Source organism: Pempheris klunzingeri, chromosome 24, assembly GCF_042242105.1.
Source record: "Pempheris klunzingeri isolate RE-2024b chromosome 24, fPemKlu1.hap1, whole genome shotgun sequence".
Taxonomy (NCBI): Eukaryota; Metazoa; Chordata; class Actinopteri; order Acropomatiformes; family Pempheridae; genus Pempheris; species Pempheris klunzingeri.
The window spans coordinates 10,202,407-10,221,124 of record NC_092035.1 but is presented as its reverse complement, the minus strand read 5'-3'; the positions used below and the strand labels follow the sequence as shown (position 1 = coordinate 10,221,124).

At 43.0% G+C, this 18,718-nt stretch overlaps 1 protein-coding gene across 1 annotated transcript; it reads left to right on the top strand.

Annotated features, from left to right (window-relative positions):
• Nucleotides 1-1,088: 1,088 nt before the first annotated feature.
• On the top strand, nucleotides 1,089-18,198 carry slitrk6 (SLIT and NTRK-like family, member 6). The gene is made up of 2 exons (XM_070855449.1): nucleotides 1,089-1,216; nucleotides 14,198-18,198. Exon 2 carries the CDS (start codon nucleotides 14,213-14,215, stop codon nucleotides 16,748-16,750), a length of 2,538 nt encoding a protein of 845 aa, XP_070711550.1. The 5' UTR covers nucleotides 1,089-1,216; nucleotides 14,198-14,212; the 3' UTR covers nucleotides 16,751-18,198.
• The last annotated feature ends 520 nt before the right edge of the window (nucleotides 18,199-18,718 follow it).

Here is an 18,718-nt window from a genome sequence, read left to right as displayed (position 1 = left end):
GAACCCCAGTTTGCTGCATGATGGAAGGTGTGCCACTGTGATCGCCCCTAACTAAAGCTCAGAGGCTGAGCTCTGCAAGCAGAAGTGCCTCATTTTCTCTCACACAAAGCCTCGATCATCTGCATTACCTGTTTTATAAATGCTTAAAGACAGTTTACTGACTGATTGGATGGTTAATTTGTGTTTCAGATGCATTCTATACCATTAGTTTCATCCTTTAGGCTCGGTGCTGCAGCCAGGCTATTTAAAGCCCGTCAATGCAAGTTTTTTTTTTTTTTTCCTCGGTATTGTAAGAAGCAAGAGGAGGAGCTCTGTATAACTGCTACACAGCTTCCACAGCTGTGTCAAAAATCACCAGATATACACGGGGACGCACCGGATGTAGGCGATTTCCCCTCTAAATAATCATTATCATTGCAGGTTAATACGATTTAAAGGGATGGATGAAACTGTTGGATAACGCTGTGGATTTTTTAAATATATATATAATTATAAAACTAAATTCTGGTCCCTAGATGTGTTGCTGGTAAAATCACAAACACAGGAGAGTCTACAGATTCAGTTTGGAGCTGTGGCCGTTACAGCCAGAGGCTTTTATTCTGAAAGGCACGGCCGGATCTCCCGCCGTGCACTGTGTGTGACTTGCGGCCGCTTCCTCTCCTCTGTAGTCCACCTCTACAGCATGCAAATGAAGCAGCAACTCCAATATATCGCAGATTGGTTAACTCCACAGAGCGCGCAGCGCGGCGCAAGAGCTGGAAGCGGTGCGCGCTTTCATTATTTCAAGTGGACCGTAAAAAAAAAAAGGTGAAAGAACATCCTCCCCTTTTTTTTGAAAAAGAAATCTCAACACTGTTTTGTTTCCGTGGCTCGAACCTGCAACTTAAAGATAATTAATTCCGAGGAGGAGGGCAGCACTCACCATCCCGGGACCGGAGTGAAACCTCACCGGGAGCGGAGTGAATGAGCACCGGCGTGTGACAGCTCTTACAAGACCGAAGAAAGGGGGACGAGCGGGGGACCGACGGTGCCCGAGAAGTTTCCTCCTGTGTCAGCCTGTGTTTTTTAGTGTTTTTTTTTTTTAAAGGAGCAGGAAGTGTTGTGGAGGTTAGCCCCTCTCCAACGCGTCGGTCCCCGGCATCTCCTGATGGACTGAGCGCGGTGACATTTGGAGCAGCCTTTCCTCTTTTTATTTCTCTCCCATCAGTTTTAGTCGGTAAGTCACGAAGCAGTCGCAGCCTCTACTAAAATACTTCACTCTTAAGTGCCCACTTACTTTTTTTTTTTTTTTTATTTCATTTTACTGTATATTTTTCCAGAATTACGAACCAGCTGGGCTGCATTGAAGCCAGGAATCCGTTCGTCCTTTAGGGGCAGGTTCCAACTAGCTTAAGTATGTTATAGAGCAGTTAACCCCTCCATTTGTGACCACCTTTAAGCCCCATCTGTGCTACAGTGTGTGTCTGCTGCGGCATAAATCATGGCCGTGTGTCGCTCGCATGATTTATCGTCGAAAGAAGTGATGTAAAAAAGTGGCAGAAGAACAGAAGGGGGACCAGTGAGTTCTCCTGAGGGTCCTCCATTACCTCCAGCACACCTGGCTGTTAGCCACACGCAGCTACTGTATCCTACGGCTGTGCAGGCTCGTGCTAACACGGAGCTTTTTGTCCCTAAAACTTAGCTTAAAGTGGCTGTGTTTGTCTTCAAAATTGCTGTAATATACAACAGCTTGAAAATTCAAAACCCAAGTAGTTGTGGTTAGTGTTGTTATTATCTTACCCTCTCTTTTTTTCGGACATTTAGCTGAACGTGTAGCCATGGCGTATTACAATATGTAATTACAGTTAATAGGCACAGGTGTGTTTTGATGAGGGGGGACTGCGTCACGACGTCAAGCAGAGAGCTCAGCCAATCAGAAAGAGGCTATCAGCTCCGTCAGAGGCATATTTCGCCCCACGCTTAATCCCATTTCAACTCATTAAGACTTCTCCAGGACTGTTAACATTAAGCATTAACTTCTGGCCATACTGTAGATCGCAGCTGATTAAATAAATCTTAACAGCATCCAAGGCTAATTCAATCAGTCTGCACTTTGTCCTGCAGGGACCCATGTGATGGTGAGGTTATAGTCCTATTTAAAGTGCAAGTTAATGAAGGAAAGAAGTGTCTAATTAGCCTTAAGTTGTAAAATGCATAATTGAGTTTGGATCCCAATTTTTTGCTTGGATGAGTCAAGCTTAGATATAGGTGCTCCATACTACGAATGTTTAAACTGCTGAAGCCGAGGGTATCCAAATAGCTTGAGATTAATTATTGATTAAGTTTGAGACATGAACCCTTGCGGGCCAATTTAAACAATATATGCAAAACGGGCTAATTTACAATGGGAGTTTTGTATGCTGTTCGTGTTCTTGCTGTCCCCTGAATAATCAATTGTTAACAAGAGGCCCGCGTACACCGATCTGACTTTATGATTACAAACTTCTCTCTTGTCCTCAGCTTTAAAGGACCAATGGCTCAATACCAGTCAGCCAACCACAGAAAATGGTTGATTATACCTGTATTGAACGGTTTGCTTGCAATGAGGGGGAACACAAATGTGTGTTTTGGGTAGGCGCTGCCATTATGTGTGATACAGCCAAAGGAAAATGGTGGACCAGGGCGGGCAGTCTGCCGTTTTAGTATGGCTATCAGCTCAGGAGGTTTTGTGAAACTTTATTAAAGCACACCACTTTCAGACAGAGAAAGCCTGCAGATATATTGGAGAGCCTCTGCTTCTCAGAGAAAGGAGGCAGCGCGAGCCCACAGAATATTGAATCAGTCAAAAAAAAGGGCTGCAACAAGGGGCAAGAGAGTTGAACTATCTCTTGCCTCTTGAGTGGGCGGATGTCATAATTATCATTTCTCCAGGATTGCGGTGGAGGGCTGCGGGCGCTGGCAGAATCTCTGCAGATATGTGGGTGTAGTGGTGGTGTCGACCCTGTAGGGCAAGCCACATCACTTCCAATATAGAGGCAAAAGGGACAAGTCCCACCATAATTGGTGCCTGGGAACACTGCAGGGCGCTCCGGGCAGTTGATAGACGGTCAGGGCTCGTGCGCGTCGCGTACACAAACGAGGCTGGGGGTGTGTGTGGGCGAGCACAGAAACACACTCGGACGCTAAAGCAATAGAGTGCAAGGGGCTCTAATCTGCTATCCTGTGTCAGGCTGAAATGAAACAACCCCTGGCTGGGCGCAACAAGTCTCACTATCTCGCATTCTCCGTCTTAGTCTCCCTCTCATTCTCTGTTTCAGCCCCCAAGCAAAAGGAGCCTGACTTTAAGTATTAGTGGATGCACGCAACTGTTGGTTGGTGACCTTGAGTGAATGTTGAAAAAGAAAAGAGGAGTCTCCTGTGCTGCCAAGCCAGGCCGTTGGTATTTTATGCCTCATGTGCTGCAGTAAGGTGCAGCTACTGTTGAATTGGCTTGAATTACCAGGTTGGACCTGTATTGTGAAAAGCACTCTCATTAAAATGCCTCCAATGTAAATGTCAAGTGGGCTGAACAGTGGTGGCTGAAATGACAATCCCGATTATTTTGATCAATATTGAGATCATAATCATTAGTCACGATTATTCATCGATTTTAGGGACAAAATATTTATATTGCCCTTTCACAGTTAATTAAAGAAAACGGTGCTTGTGCTACATCCCTGCTAATGTACAAATCTTTGCATCAGAATAAGACTGAGCCACATTTATGGTGCATCTCCTAAAAGCAAAATCTAAATGAAATTTTACCTGAAACCAAACAGATCTAGTGACGTGCTGAACACTGTCACTGTTATGGTTGTCTGAGTTGATGCTGTAAGGACGGGGATAACATGATGTAACATTAGCAACATTATTCTTCTTGGCCCTGATGCTCTGCAGATTGTGCTGTTTTTTCAGGTGGTTGACCAAGTGTTGCCTCACGGCATAGATGTAAGTCTCATGCACTCTTTGCATATGCTTTGTTCCTGTTTAACATCACTTGCCCTTGATCTGAAATACTTCCAAATAACAGATGATGATCGAGGAACTCGCTCTTCTGCTTCAAACATTTGTCGTCGTCGTCTTGCCTGTGTGCTCTCTGTTGTATATTACTCTTCCTTTATGGATTGCAGGGGGATAATCCAGGAGATGCTTGCTCAGGCCACCGCTGCAGCGGCATCACATCTCCCCAAAAGTCAAGCCACAGCAACTCGATTGGCTTTGGCTGGCTCGTAGTTTAGGAAGCTCTTGATATGCAGCAGAGTTTTATATGAGCGGACAAGCAATTGAACATCTATATCAGAGTCGATCATGTTTATTTAATTGTGGGAGGCCAAAGTGGTGATTGAGATTAATATTAAATTAAATGTGCAGCCCTAAATGTCAGACAAGATATTCTCAGTCATAAAAACTAGCTCTTGTCTGTTTAAGCTCAGTCACTCCTTGTTATAAAGCTGTTGTGCAGGAGTGTGTTTTCTCAAACACAAAGAAAATGGCTTCTTTCACTGACGTCTCTTCTTGCCATAAACCTCTTTGTCAAGAGACTGAGGGAAGGTGGGAGCTACAGGCCAGTGGATCTCTTATTGGAGTGAGTCAATAGCGGCCTTGCAGGGCATCAGACCCAATTTAGGGGCAGCACTTAGTCCTTTTCAATGTTGTTTTTAAAGTGTGGCATTACTGATCAATGTTCTAAGCAGCCATTTTACTGAAATAACAACGCACAGTGCAACAGTGATATTCTCATTCAGATTAGGGATGGGCCATGGTTTCAGAATATTCAAGTATTTGTTAAATTAGAACAAATCCTTGCCGGAGTCCCAATTCATCCAGCCCATCTTCCAGTGACTGGACATTAGCTAGAAGCAGCTTTAAGGACAGCTGTGTTAGCTTAGCTCTGATCCCGGCCCCCTCTCCCTTGGTCCAGGTGGGCAGTGATGAATCAAATGTCTGCTTTAATCCAAACTAATTCAAACGTGTCATTTTTGCCACAAGCGTTTCAGCAATAAAGGTGAAAAAATTGGCCGATTGTTAAAACAACAATGCAGTGAACTTTGAATGAGCTGCGCCTGCTGCATCTAGCGGTGTCGAGTGTGTGTGTGTGTACTATTCGAATCATCTTCGAATAGTTCACTGTGACAATCGAATAGTATTTTTGCTTCAAGTGCACATCCCTAATTCAGACACTCATGACAGGCGCTGAGTCTCTCCATCTGTGTGTCTGTCTTACTGGATGTGTTATAAATATTGAAAAATCTGCTGTTTGGAAAGTAGCACATAGAATGTGATGGGCTGTGGTTAGCGCTCTGATGAAATGCTCAGTGAGCAGATTATTTAGGACAATAAACACCTCACTGCCTTTGTTTGAAATGCAACACTCCCTTCTGTTGCACCAGTGTCACATGTGATAAGCACACATTTCTTACGCCAGACGTGTGCTACGTGCCGTGTTGTCTGTAAATGCATTTAATCCTTAGTTTGTGTTATGATTCTGAGCATTTTATGGTGCCCAGCAGTAATCCGTCCCAAAAACAAACAAGGAATTATGGGGACTGAGACGTTTTTTGACTGGGACTTTGAAGCTTTTGTTCCTGTAACAGGTTTTAACAGGAGCTTTAGAATTCTGTCCAGCGTCTTCAGTTGCCCACTGTGGCATTCCTGCTTAATTGGTCTTGAAAGGCCTTGTGCAGTTGGACAGAGCAGGTCAGCTCAAGTCTCTGAGTGTCTGACGACTTAACAACTGCAATTAACTCAGCCGCTGTACCAGATTTCGAAAAATAAAAACTGTCGGGGTAAAAAAAAACAAGACACCTTGAATAAATTTGCATTGAAGTTGCTGCCCTGAGTGGTGTACTCTAATGGACTCATTTAAAGCTTGTCCAGACAAGACTTCTGCAAAAAATATGTTGGTTTTGTCAGCCTAAATCTCAAACAGGCACTGCAATACTGAAAAGCCCCCCCTCCCTCCAGGTGGACTTTTCAAGGTTTGTCCTAAAACTCTCAAGTCAAATCTAAACTAAACCTCATCTTAACACCAGAGATCAGGCTTTTACTTGTTTAAGGTCAGCTATTCGAAGTTCATGACCATCATGCAGGTTTTTACCCGTCGCAAACATGAAAATACCTATGATGACTTGTACTAAATTGCCTACAGACGTGCACAGACCTGTCATCTATCAATCTTTCTATCTTGTAACCAGCTCATCCTGTTGAGGGCCCGAGAGTGGAGCTGTGCTTTGAAACCCACTGAAAATATTTTCTATAAGCTCCATCCCTGGTTGGAAGTAGCAGTATCGGGCAGAGCAGACTTTAAAAAAAGTCCACTGACAGTCTTGTTATTTCCATTGGTCACAGACTAGCTTTCCTTCAGCCCTGTGCATCAGTCTGTTCAGGATGTCAAACGGGTAGAGTTTTGTTCTATTCGCAATGCATCATAAAGCAACTTAGATTGATACCAGTGTGGCACGGAAAAGACTTATGGAAGTGTCTAGTGAATAAATAGTGAGAGGGCAGAGCTGACACACAGTCAGATTAGTACACACAATCCAACCGGTGATTTTTTGTCAGATGTAAAACTTGCCATTGCACGTTTCCCAAACAGGAGATAGTCTGTGACTTTAAGGTAATCTCCTGTCCTGTTCTTACTTTTTTATAGCTGAGGGAACTTGGGATATGTTTTTGCTAGGTTAGCTGGAAGCTAATCCACAGGGCTTAAAGCTGGGGCACCGCTGTTTTGTTTTCATTCTCCTCATGGACGTGCGTGAGCTTAACAAACTCAAATATATCAGCACTGTTAACACTTCAAAATGTGCAGCTACTTGCCAGAGTGTGCAGAATCACTCATGGCAGTAATAGTCTGGATGACGGCACTGTAACCGTCAGTGAAATACATAAGCAAACGCAATCACATATGCCATGTACAGTTTTTCATTTTTTTTGCAGTAGGCTTCTTGACTAATTGTCACTTAAGCAGATACTGTACCATTCAGCTGCATCCATCTGCAGCTGTGATCATAAAAACAGCTCATGACTTTATAGTAGTTTGTCCAATTAGAAAACTCTGCAGGGTTCTGGTGGTGAACTATATGCATGCAGTACATTTCAATTCAAACCAGTTACACATCTGCCAATTAGGGAAGCCACAAACACCAGGGATACATGCATAGCACTCTAATCTGTCATAAAACAGATTGTAGTCGACTCTAAGAGTATGTAAGTGTAATTTCAGCCGCATAAAGCACCAATGATATGTATCTTTGTAGCATAAGAAGGCATGGAATTATATCCATGAATTATTTTCAGACAGCCAAAGTGATTACACGTGCAAGACTTTTTTTTTCGAGTTTGTAGTTAATGTTTCCATAGTGTTTGTCGATCGGCCCAACAAAGACTCTGTTGTTGAGACCATGACGTGTATATTTTGTGCATCTTACAAGTCTTACTATGATTAGCCTCTTAGTCCTGTTGTGCCAACGTTACAGAATGTTCTAGGTGGTGTCCTTCATATTGTTTATCCTCAACAAGCAGGTCTTGCTACCTATAATGTGTGGGTCCTTTGAGACTTGAGTGTGTGTATCAGACAGCAGATCTCCACCTATTTATGGAGTGAATCATAAGACTGTCATTAACATTACCCTGTGGCCTTTTTACTGAGGGTGGGTGCTCCTTATAAATGGGCAATTCAAAGGGCTCAGAACAGATGAAGACAAAGAGGCTCAGGACGATTATGTAGGACATCTTGTGAAAATACAAAATACAACAACTAATTAGCTCAACTTTACAACTAATCATTAGTACCAGATAGTCTTTCTGCACAGTAATCCTGACCAAAGCTGTATTGGAATATCTTTTTTCTCATATGTGCTTTTCTTCATGTGCTCGCCTTTCCAGAACCAGCTGTTTCTGGATTGAGTATTCTGAATGATTTTATCCACAATTTACTAGTCCACTGGTTTGTCACCGCTGACTAGAATGTGTTCCTTTTTCAAAGGGACAATTATGTGCGCAGGAAATGTACATCTGCTTGGTGCAGATGTCTTGCCTTACAAAGTGTACCTTGATGCCACTACACTGGTGTAATCTGCCTGCTCATTTCTGGAGAACTAATTACTGCGCATTAGTTAAACAGACCATTTGAAATGCAAGCCTACTAAATTGTGCTTGCCAGGGGAGCTGAGCCATCCCCTCCCCTCCACCCCCCCCTCCCCATGCAGTCTTTGTGCTTCTATTATTAGTTCTATCATGCATATGTTTGCTATCAGAAATTAAGGCCCACCAGCTGAGAACAGTAAGAGAGGAGGCTATGCAGTACACAAGGTAGACTGAGTGAAAATGTGCTTGGATCAGTTTCTGCTCACAGATGTATGGGGTTTCTTGGTGTAAAGCAGTTACCACATCAGCCCCCACTGCTTACACCCTCGCCATATGATCAGCTGCCAGCTGTTATGGCTGCTGCATGACATGAGAAAGCACACAGCTGATGTAGCTTTTTAACAGGCCACTGATGATGTTTCTAAAGATGCAACCCTTGTTTGTAGCAGGCAGCAGAGCATGGGGCATGATCTTAAGCTCCCTGGTCCCCAAGACTGTGTGCCTACATCACTGCCAAAAAGATCTTTGTTTGTGCATGGTAGAGCAGTTGATGGAGGACTATGGGTCGCTATCCAGGTGGAGAATGTGGGGTTGATTTAATAGTTTAAAGACACAAGTTTGGTCCAGTTGGCATGGCAAATGGTTCTCAATATCTACTGACTTTGTGGATATCTCAAAGGAAAGTTGATGAATAGAAATATAGAAGCCATTTTAGGAGCACGGGAAAGCATGCAGCACCTTCTATACACTAAAGATGCATAAAATGAGCCAGAAACCTGCCACCGTGGTAAAAGCACACATTCTTGGTACCTACATTGAGACGTGTCTAAGATTAATATTTGGTATAAGAACAGTTTATACCTACTTGGACTTCATCATCTTAGTGTTTTATTCTAGTTATGGAGCCCAGATTACATTTGTATTTTAGTTTTTAGAATTGCGGATAACACACAGTATATTAAATACTATTTATATGGCTCTGACAGGGAACCTCAGAATCCAGTGAATTAATTTGCACTCCTTCAACCTCCCTGTTGTCAAGATCCATAAATCACCATGACTGCAGGTAGCCTAGCAATGAGGACAACTAAGGTCATAAAATGTTAAGAACTTGGATGACTGTAAACGCTTTTAAGAACATTCTATCCAAAAGATATTCATTGGATATGTTTTAAAACACAAATACGGAGTGACTTTTATCAGTCTTGAATGAGTGGGGGAACAGCTCTATCTGTTGGGTGCCACTAGGGATAATAAGCCTTTCATACTTGTACATCACATCGCCTCACGCTACAGAAAAAGGAAATAGGCTTCTGCCTTATGGGCTATTTGTGGCTCCAGCATGCTTTACTAACTTTGACAGTGATGAGGACAGAACATGACGATAGCTGTGTTCATATTATCTAAAAATAATGTCCTAAACTGTCAACTGGATAGTGAGCACGCAACTCTGTACAGTTCAAATCCAGGTTCACGTTGTGTTGTCACATACTTTGTCTGCATTGTGTGCGTCAATTCTCTGCAAACTATGACAAATGTATAGAGGATAAAAATAAGGGGCACTGCAGCGCTCTGACTGTTTAGTGCATGAAGCGTGCTAAATCAATGGAAAGCAAGGGTACATGTGCTTTGTGCTTTTCAGTAAAGATGACATGCTCAGTGCGACCTGTAATGTAAAGAGAATACCTTTGTCTTCCAGACATTTTGTCAAAGTCAGACTGCATCACAGTCAAAATCTGACCGTTCATATTGAAAACATGACAGACTGCATAGGAGTTTGTCAATTTTGTTGGGCTTATCATCAAAACTTTGGATACACATGGGACTCCATTACTTATTCACATTACAAAGAGTAATGGTGGCAGTTAATCTAATGTCTCAGGCCTAATTATGGGAGCTAGTGGTTCTCTTCTAAACAGCTATGACGGAAAATTAAGCAGAAACGGATCCTTAAGTACATGAGGTGAAGTTACTCATGTAGTATGGTAACAGTATCATGGAGCCCACCCTCCTGCCTTCATGTTGGCTGCCCTTCTGAAGTGTCCATGAGCAAGACATTGAACCATTACAGGCTACAGGAATCTGACCTCTTACCTTCCTATGGAGGTCCGGTCCGGTGTCCAAGCTTAACCCAGTAAGATTTTATGTGGACAGACTGAACCAGCATTTATCATCACGTTCAGGCAAATTTAAAAAGTAGCCAACATCAGCAACCTGTGCCAACTGCGCTAAATCTTACTCATATTAATTACAAGCAATATGGCAATGTGATTAACACAATATGTGTTTTATGATCTTTGCTGTGTGGACACAGTGTAGAATAAGAAAATTAAGATCAATAGTTGTTCAGTTGCCCTGATTGTGGTGGCACCCCACTCTCATTCCTGGGTAATATTGCATGTAATATTCTGCAGCTGATTGTGTTGGCAGTTCACATCAGGCGTCATCGTAGCATAGACTTAAAGTATATGACGTGTATTAATCAAGTCAGATTGAATTGAATGTAATAAAGTCAGATTAGGATGAAAAGAGCAGTTTTCCAGAGCAGTGTTCTGGACTGTTGAAGTATCTGTGTGGCATATGAACATGTGTATTCATATTTATTTGTGTGCGTGCAGCTAGAAACACACAGAAGAAGCCTGGTCACTGTGACATGATCTAATAGGCCGACTCATTAGAATGCATTGGACTTCTTTGATATCATGGAGCACTTGACTGCAACGAAGCAATACAGTTTATATAGCTGGCCCAAATAAGGTATGAACATGCTATTTCTGGGTCTATATAAGTGGCCAAAGCCTATTGTGTATGTTACAGTGCCTGTAGAAAGACTCAATGTGTGATAAATATTCAATCAACAGATTTTTCTACTCCACCTTCCCTCTGCTGTCTTTCCCTCCTCGGCTCTGAACTGCTTTCCTTTTTTTTTCTAACTCATCTCATTTGATGCTGGCCGATGAGTTGGCTTCACACACATGCATGAGGGGAGATCTCACAGGGCTTCAGTAGATCTCTAATTGAATTGTCTGAACAGCAAGAGATGCACGTTTGAATTTGAAAAGAGAACGCAGTGGAAGAGAGGCACCGGAAGAGTGTTTCATCCCTCGTGCCCATCACGCTGAGTTCCATGCAACATTGATTACCTGAAAAATAGATCAGTTAGAGAAGTCTGTTTTGAAATACAGAAGACAGAGTGCGTAAAGCCTTTCCATATCTGCCCTCGGCAGTGCTACCATGCAGTATGCGATAACATCTGTCAATAGTGTGTTTCATTTCGCATTGTCTTTGACCTATCAGGGTCACAGAGGTGAGTGCCTCGGGCACCATCACCACCACCAGACTTCAGAACATGCAAATGTACAGTAAATAAGTGATGAAAAGGAAATGACCAAAGATATTCTGGGGTGCTCGGTTTTTGGAGCTGTTCATCAAATGTTATCACTGTCCGAACAATACATATTTAATGGGTTTGACAAATTAGATTTGTGTCTTTCACTATCCTCTGATAAACATGGATAATAGGAGCTTACAGATAATCATATCTCCTCATTTCCTGCCTACTGCTGGTTCAAGATGGTCAATTCTTAGCTTGCTATGACATCACAGCCTTTAAATGAGATTTTAAAGCCTGCAAGTTTTGGGTGAGGTGTGACTTTACTTTTCAAGCATTAAATTACATGAAAAGCTTAATTTCTTTGATACTGTAAACTAGATGACACTAAGTTTCAGTCCTGCAAACTAAATCAATATGACATGAAAGGTTTCCCTTCAACATGCAAAATACCCAAAGATCATTGCAACCACTTATCGGTTTTCTGAATGACTTGTAATGAGTTACATTTTGAATATAGGCTAACATTGGATGTCCCTGAAGACAAGAACACACAACTAATTCTATTGGTGCTTTCTGTCTGATGTGATGATTCCTTATAGATGTAAGAGGATTCTTCATGCACTTACTTTGTGAATTTAATTCTGTAGGTAAATTGTTAGCAATGGTATTTATTTATTTATTTTAGTTCGGTAAGAAGAGTGTTTTTAAGTAAATTTTTAAACTTCTCTTGTCCTGTAGTCTCTGCAATATTTCAGTGTTTCCAAGCTCTGTGGAGTGAGCAGCCTAGATCTGTTGTGGCAGAAAAGTTTAGAGTGACCTTGGGGTATTGGCCTGAATACATCAAAGATGTAAGACAGTGTTCACTTGGTTTTCATCAATAATTTTGACTTCAACCAGCCGCACAAAAGATGTATTGAGACACAATAAAATAGGCAGGAAGGTGAAAGAAAGAAGAGTGAAGTTTCAAGAGACTCCTTCAAATCCAGCTTGTATCTCTGGAGCTGTGAGCTCTTTAGAGAGGTTTGGTTGGCTCCTTGGACACCATGGAGAGTGTGTGTGTGGGGTTGGCCAGACGTTCATCTCTACTAATGAACCTGATATAACATTCATCTTCTCTCTGATTTCCTGTCAGACTGTAGCAAGTATTTAGATTCATATATATTGAGGTCCAGATGGACAGATGTACACTCTGTATACTCAGAGCACTCAATCCACATTCCAAAAGGCATTTTATGCCACTTTGCCAGCTTTAGGGCACAGGCAAACACCTCCTGAAAATGTGCCCTACGTCTCATTGACTTTCAATAGGGAGGAAGTGTTTTTCAGGTCAGAAGCGGTACCATTTATAGAAGGATCATGAGTCAGGACTCAGCCAGGCTGGAGAGGCTGAACTCGGCTTGCCTAGTCTTGTTACAATGAAGCTTTCCAGATGCTAATCGGATTCGTTAAGAAGAACAGCTGTGCCTTCCTGCCATCCATCCATGCCTTATCTCTTTGAAGAACTCAGTTAGTTGGTGGATATCTAGTCATCCTCGATCACGGGAAAATGTCTGTACTTCTCCACCAGGCCGCTGAGAGCGATCCAGCCTTTGATCCATTGTGATTTTAGTCAGATTAGTGTAATGAATTGAGATGTGGTGCTGAGAGCTCTCATCATTAAAATCACATTGCAGCATTTCCCACGTCACTCAGCATAAAGCCCCCTCGCGAAGACGTTTGGATTTTCTTCGTAAGGGGCTTGGTTGGACATGTTTCCAGTGGACAGCGCTGTCTGTGTGCTCCTCCTGATGCCTCTGCTCACTGCATGTAGAACAGTTTGGAGCAGTAGAAGAACACAACAGAAGAATTCACATTGATGAGTATTGGCTCAGTTTGGGATTAGATCACTTTCAGTCCCGTCCAGTGAGAGCTACTGGCTGAACAACGGAGACACGACCATTCATTTTCGCTTCTTTGTTTAGAACATCTGGTGTAGATGTTGTGTTTGACATGGACTCTAAATGGGAATGAAGTGACTTCTGCATTTATATGACTCACATTAAGCGAGCCTTTGTTCAGATGAGTCTGCACACAAAGGGCAGAATATCAGTCAAATGAGAGTCATTTCTTTAAATGTACCATTATCTCGCTGTGAGTCACTGCAAAGAGATTCTGTCATTACTCACCCTGTGAAATGTACTCCCTCGTTGGTAAAATGCAGTGTCCAGTAAAATACTCTGGATGCTGATGACTGTTTTCTATGGATTATTAGGATTCTTATTAGCTGCTATGCTTGATTTAACTCTCATTCCTCACATCCACCCTGGAAACAACATTCACGAGAAAGGAGCCCATAACACTGATACATTGAAGTACATTTAAAACTGAGTAGGATTCTTACAGAATTAAAGGGGTGTAGAGTTTTCCTTTCCTATTATATATTTTTCATGCGTTTTTACTAAATAAAGACAATTCTACACTACACAAACTCTTTCATCCAAGATGAGTGTGACCTCCCCTCATGCATATGATGCACCCATAAATGTAATTTTACACTATTACACTTTTAGACACACCCGCCAAAGGTCATGTGCTGTAACACATGAATGTTGAATGACATTTGGATCACTGGGATCGTATACCATTTAACAAATAGCAGGATTATTCAGAACAATACATTACATTTGTGTCAAGCTTTGTAACGACTTGTAACACATACAACATACAACTAATGTTGTTGTTTTTTCTCCCCCACCCCCTCCCTCTTTCTTTTCTTCACAGATAACTCAGATCGAAATGCTGCCCTGTATCATTTTCATCGGCTTGTTTCTTGCTGTGGCCCGATCCCAAGATATCCATCCCTCACAGGCATCATCCTCTATTAGCGAGTCTTGTGACTCCTTGTGCTCCTGCGAGGGAAAGGATGGCATCCTCCATCTTAACTGTGAGCAGAGAAACATCAGCAAAATCTCCCAAATCAAAGTCCCGTCAGGTGTGCCCTTCCACCTGAACCTTTACAAAAATGACTTGGTTGAGCTCCGTGCCGAGGAAATGGAAGGGCTTAAGAATGCCCTTTCACTGCACATCGGGGGTAATAGTATACAAGAGCTGGAACCAGGGGTCTTTAGCACTCTCGGTTCACTGAAAAAACTCCACATAAATAGCAATTTCCTCGTCACTCTGAAAGAGGACACTTTTCAAGGCCTGGTGAATTTGGAGTTTCTCCAAGCTGACACAAATTTCATTCGGGTCATCGAGCCGGGGGCCTTCAACAAGCTGATCCGCCTCAAGGTCCTCATCCTCAATGATAATTCCATCGAGTTTTTACCCAGCAACATTTTCCGGTTTGTGCCCCTCACCCACCTGGACTTGCGGGGCAACAAGCTCCAGACGCTGCCTTATGTCGGGTTTTTGGAGCACATCGGACGGATAATGGAACTGCTCCTCGAGGACAATGACTGGGTCTGTGACTGTGATATTTTACATCTAAAAATCTGGATGGAGAACATGAGGGCCCAGTCAGCGATCGGGGATGTGGTCTGCAGCACGCCACATCACCTTAAGGGGACCATTCTGGCTAAAGTCAAGCGGGATGTTCTCTGCCCGTCTCATGCAGATATAAATCTGGAGGAGCCGTCAAAGTCACTGGATATGGTTGTTACTCCCTCATCCAAAGTGTCTCAGATTCCCAAGTTGTTCAACGCCAAAGATGACGCCAAGGTACCGACACCATCTCACATTCCTGGCAGTCCTTGTGTGGAGCACTGTTCTTGTCACAATCACCCTGTGGCTGGGTTTTTGATGCACTGTCAGGACAGGGGAATTCAAAAGGTATCAGATATCGGAATACTTCAGCAAAGCCCCACTAAGCTGGTCATGACAGGAAATATGATTCAGAAACTCCTGAAGTATGATTTTGTCACATATGATAATTTAGAATTGCTCAACTTGGCAAACAACAGAATTGATTACATTGATAATGAAACTTTCCTCAGCTTGAGCAGTTTGAAAAAACTGTATTTGAATGGCAACCGAATCGAGAAACTGTTCTCCACAATGTTTGTGGGGCTCCACAACCTTGAATACCTGTATCTGGAATACAATCTTATCAAAGAGATTGCTCCAGGCACATTTAATCCCCTGCCAAACCTGAAGCTGTTGTCATTAAATAACAACCTGCTCAGCTCTCTTCCAGCACAGATATTTCGCAATGTGCCCCTCACCAAATTAAACCTGAGGAAAAATCTACTTATGCACCTGCCAGTGAGCAACGTGCTTGATCAACTCGACTCACTAGAGCAGATTTATTTAGAGGACAACCCCTGGGACTGCAGCTGTGACTTGCTCAGCCTCAAACAATGGGTGGAGAAACTCAGAAAGGACACAGTGGTGGGCTCCATTTTGTGTCACACCCCAAAGAACGTGATGCAGGCTGAACTGAGAAGCCTCCGTCATGAGATGCTGTGCTCCGGTTTAGGGACCTACTACCCCATTTCCCCAGGTGGGGAGGAGAGTGTGACGGCCACACTGGGGCCTGATGGCACCGGCAAGGGTTTGTTCAGCTCCCTCACAGACACTGTCCCGCTCTCAGTGCTCATCTTAAGCCTCCTCATGTTTGTCCTCATGATTATATTTTGCTCAGCTGGAATGGTGGTGTTTGTGGTGCACCGGCGGCGGCGAAGGGCAAAGAAAAAAGCAGCAGAGGAGCAGCCCCGAGAGAACAGCAGCAGCAGTCCCATTCACTTACATTATAGCATGTACGGGCAGAAAACTACACACCACACTCTGACACAAAGAACAGGCTCAGCCACTCTGTACGAAGAGAGGTCACATAGTCCCATCGTGCAGATCTGTCGCAACCCCACCTACTGTTCCCAGCACAAGGACCACGACGCAGATTTGGATTACAGCCTCGACGAACCCAGCATGAAGCATCACGTCTGCCGGAGTATCATGGAGAAGGAGAACACTTCTCCGCTCACAGGAAACCCCAGCTCAAAGTTCAGACCCATGACTGGAGAGTGCCCCGCAGAGTTTGTCACTCTGGGAAATCCCAACTCCTTGTATAGGAACATTCTGGAGAGGGAGAAGGAGCTGCAGCAGCTTGGAATAACAGAGTACCTTAGGAAGAACATGCCCCAGCTTCAGTCTGCTGTAGACATGCAGGTCCCGGGGCACCAGGAGGAGTTAAAGCTAATGGAGACAATTATGTACTCAAGACCACGCAAGGTCATGCTTGAGCAAACTAAGAATGAGTACTTTGAACTCAAAGCTAACTTGCACTCTGAGCCGGACTACTTGGAGGTTCTGGAGCATCAAACTGCATTTAACTGAGCTTAAGCTGCAAGAAAAATAACAATATATATATACATATATATATATATATTGTGTTTTGAACAAAGTGCCTTGTCCTGTTTGCCCTTGTGTACTTTCCACAGTGTGAAATATATATCATGGGCACATCACTTTAAGTTGAATTGTAGCACAGAATGTAACTGGTTTATTTTTGGTACCTTTTATCTGTTGACAGCCACGTTATGTAGCTGGTGAAAGGTGTAGTATTTAGGCCAAATGAACGCTATCACAGTCTGTTGAGCAGGCCTGGGTTGAAACCATCTTTTGAAATCCACTCAATCAGCTTTTTATGATTGATTAAATTTCCATGGCGCACTGCGTGCAAATGAATTGATCCGCAGAGCGAGCACCCTCCCCAGGCCTGACATCCTGATAGGATAAAGCAGATGTTTGGAAAGAAGTGAGTGAATTTCAATCACCACTTGACCCAGAATTGCTGTTTTAATCAGTCTACCCTGACTGTGGGTATGACCTGATTACACCTTCTGTCAACACAAGCCAGCTGGAATGCTGCAGCCAGAATGCTCATTGTGCCGTATAGAGTCAGAAAATGCCAACTGTACATTGGAAAACAGTGATAGGAGTGTGGTTCCACTGCAGCTCTCCTGTCAGTTTGATCCAACACACTGCACAGTTGCAGTCATAGGACCTTTATTTATTTTTTTACAAGCTGGTGATATACAGAAACAATGTTTTAGTTTTTTCTTCTCTCAATCAGTAAATACAGCACTTAAAGTACAGTATATTATACACAACTGTAATCTTGTAAAAATGCATTGCACTAATCAAATGCCATAAGATGGTGCATGACAATCAACAGTCCTGCTGAAACTTTTTTGTTTGTTTTTTTTAAATTTCTGCCAGAAGAAATGAGCCACAAACGTGTGTGATTCTACAGTGCGTGTTTGTGAGTGCGAGCGCATGTGAGATTGTGTTTCACGTCACTAATTTATGTCTGAAAAACACTTTAAACAGCATTCGGGACCGCCCCTCCTCCTCCTCCACTGCTGACGTTGGCTGGTTTGGAACTGTTTGGAGCTGACGGCGGGGCGCGTTAACCTGTTAGCACACCAACGGTGACCGACGAGCTCAAAAGCAAAGCTCTAGTTTTTCCACGCAGATATTTTGACTGACTTCTGCCAACATTTCTCTGTTTCTCAGCTCTTATTAAAACCAACGAACTGCTGTTGACTGACATTTGCAATATGGACATTGTCAGGATTTATACTACACACTCCGGTCATACGCTCGGAAGCTCATTCAACTTTGAAACGGTTCATGTAAGCACACACTCTGTAGCTTTTCTACTCAACTAGATTTAATTATTTATTCTGTATATTTTGTATATACTTATGTTCCATTATATCTTTGGTTTTTGTGTGCCTTCAGTGCTGTACAGACTATAAACAGAAGTTGTAACTGATAAACAGGAAATAAAGAGTTGCAATATGACATCAACTCGAAGCTGAATTTATGGTTAGCTAAAGTAATGTGTCTCCTGCTCAGACAGCGTCCATATAGATGCTGTAGAACGACTGGAGCCTCTGCAGAGCACCATCTGTTGGCTAATTGATACTCTCGCCATCCTGAACCGCATCTCCCCTCCAAAACAACATTCTGTCTAATGTGTTATCAGTCCTGCACAGTGCATGTGTATATGTGCATGCATACGCTTGTGTAAACAGCATTTGGTTGTTTTCCTGCTGTGTGAATAATGTAACCCCCCCCACCACGGCTCAAACCTAGTCCTTAATCACACAACAATGGCTGCGGGGTTTTTCTCCAGCCGTGCTTTCCTGCACGACTTTCATTTTCTCCTCCACTCTGGGGAAACAGTGGACCCTCTCTAATTCCTCCATTTTCTATCATAATTGATGTATCTGAAGCTCCTTTGCAAGAACACATGCGTGAGGTTCCATGTGTGTGTTCTTGAAAAGACGCTTCGGT

Coding starts and splice junctions, on each gene's coding strand:
- slitrk6 (XM_070855449.1), top strand. CDS start 14,213: ATGCTGCCCTGTATCATTTTCATCGGCTTGTTTCTTGCTGTGGCCCGA.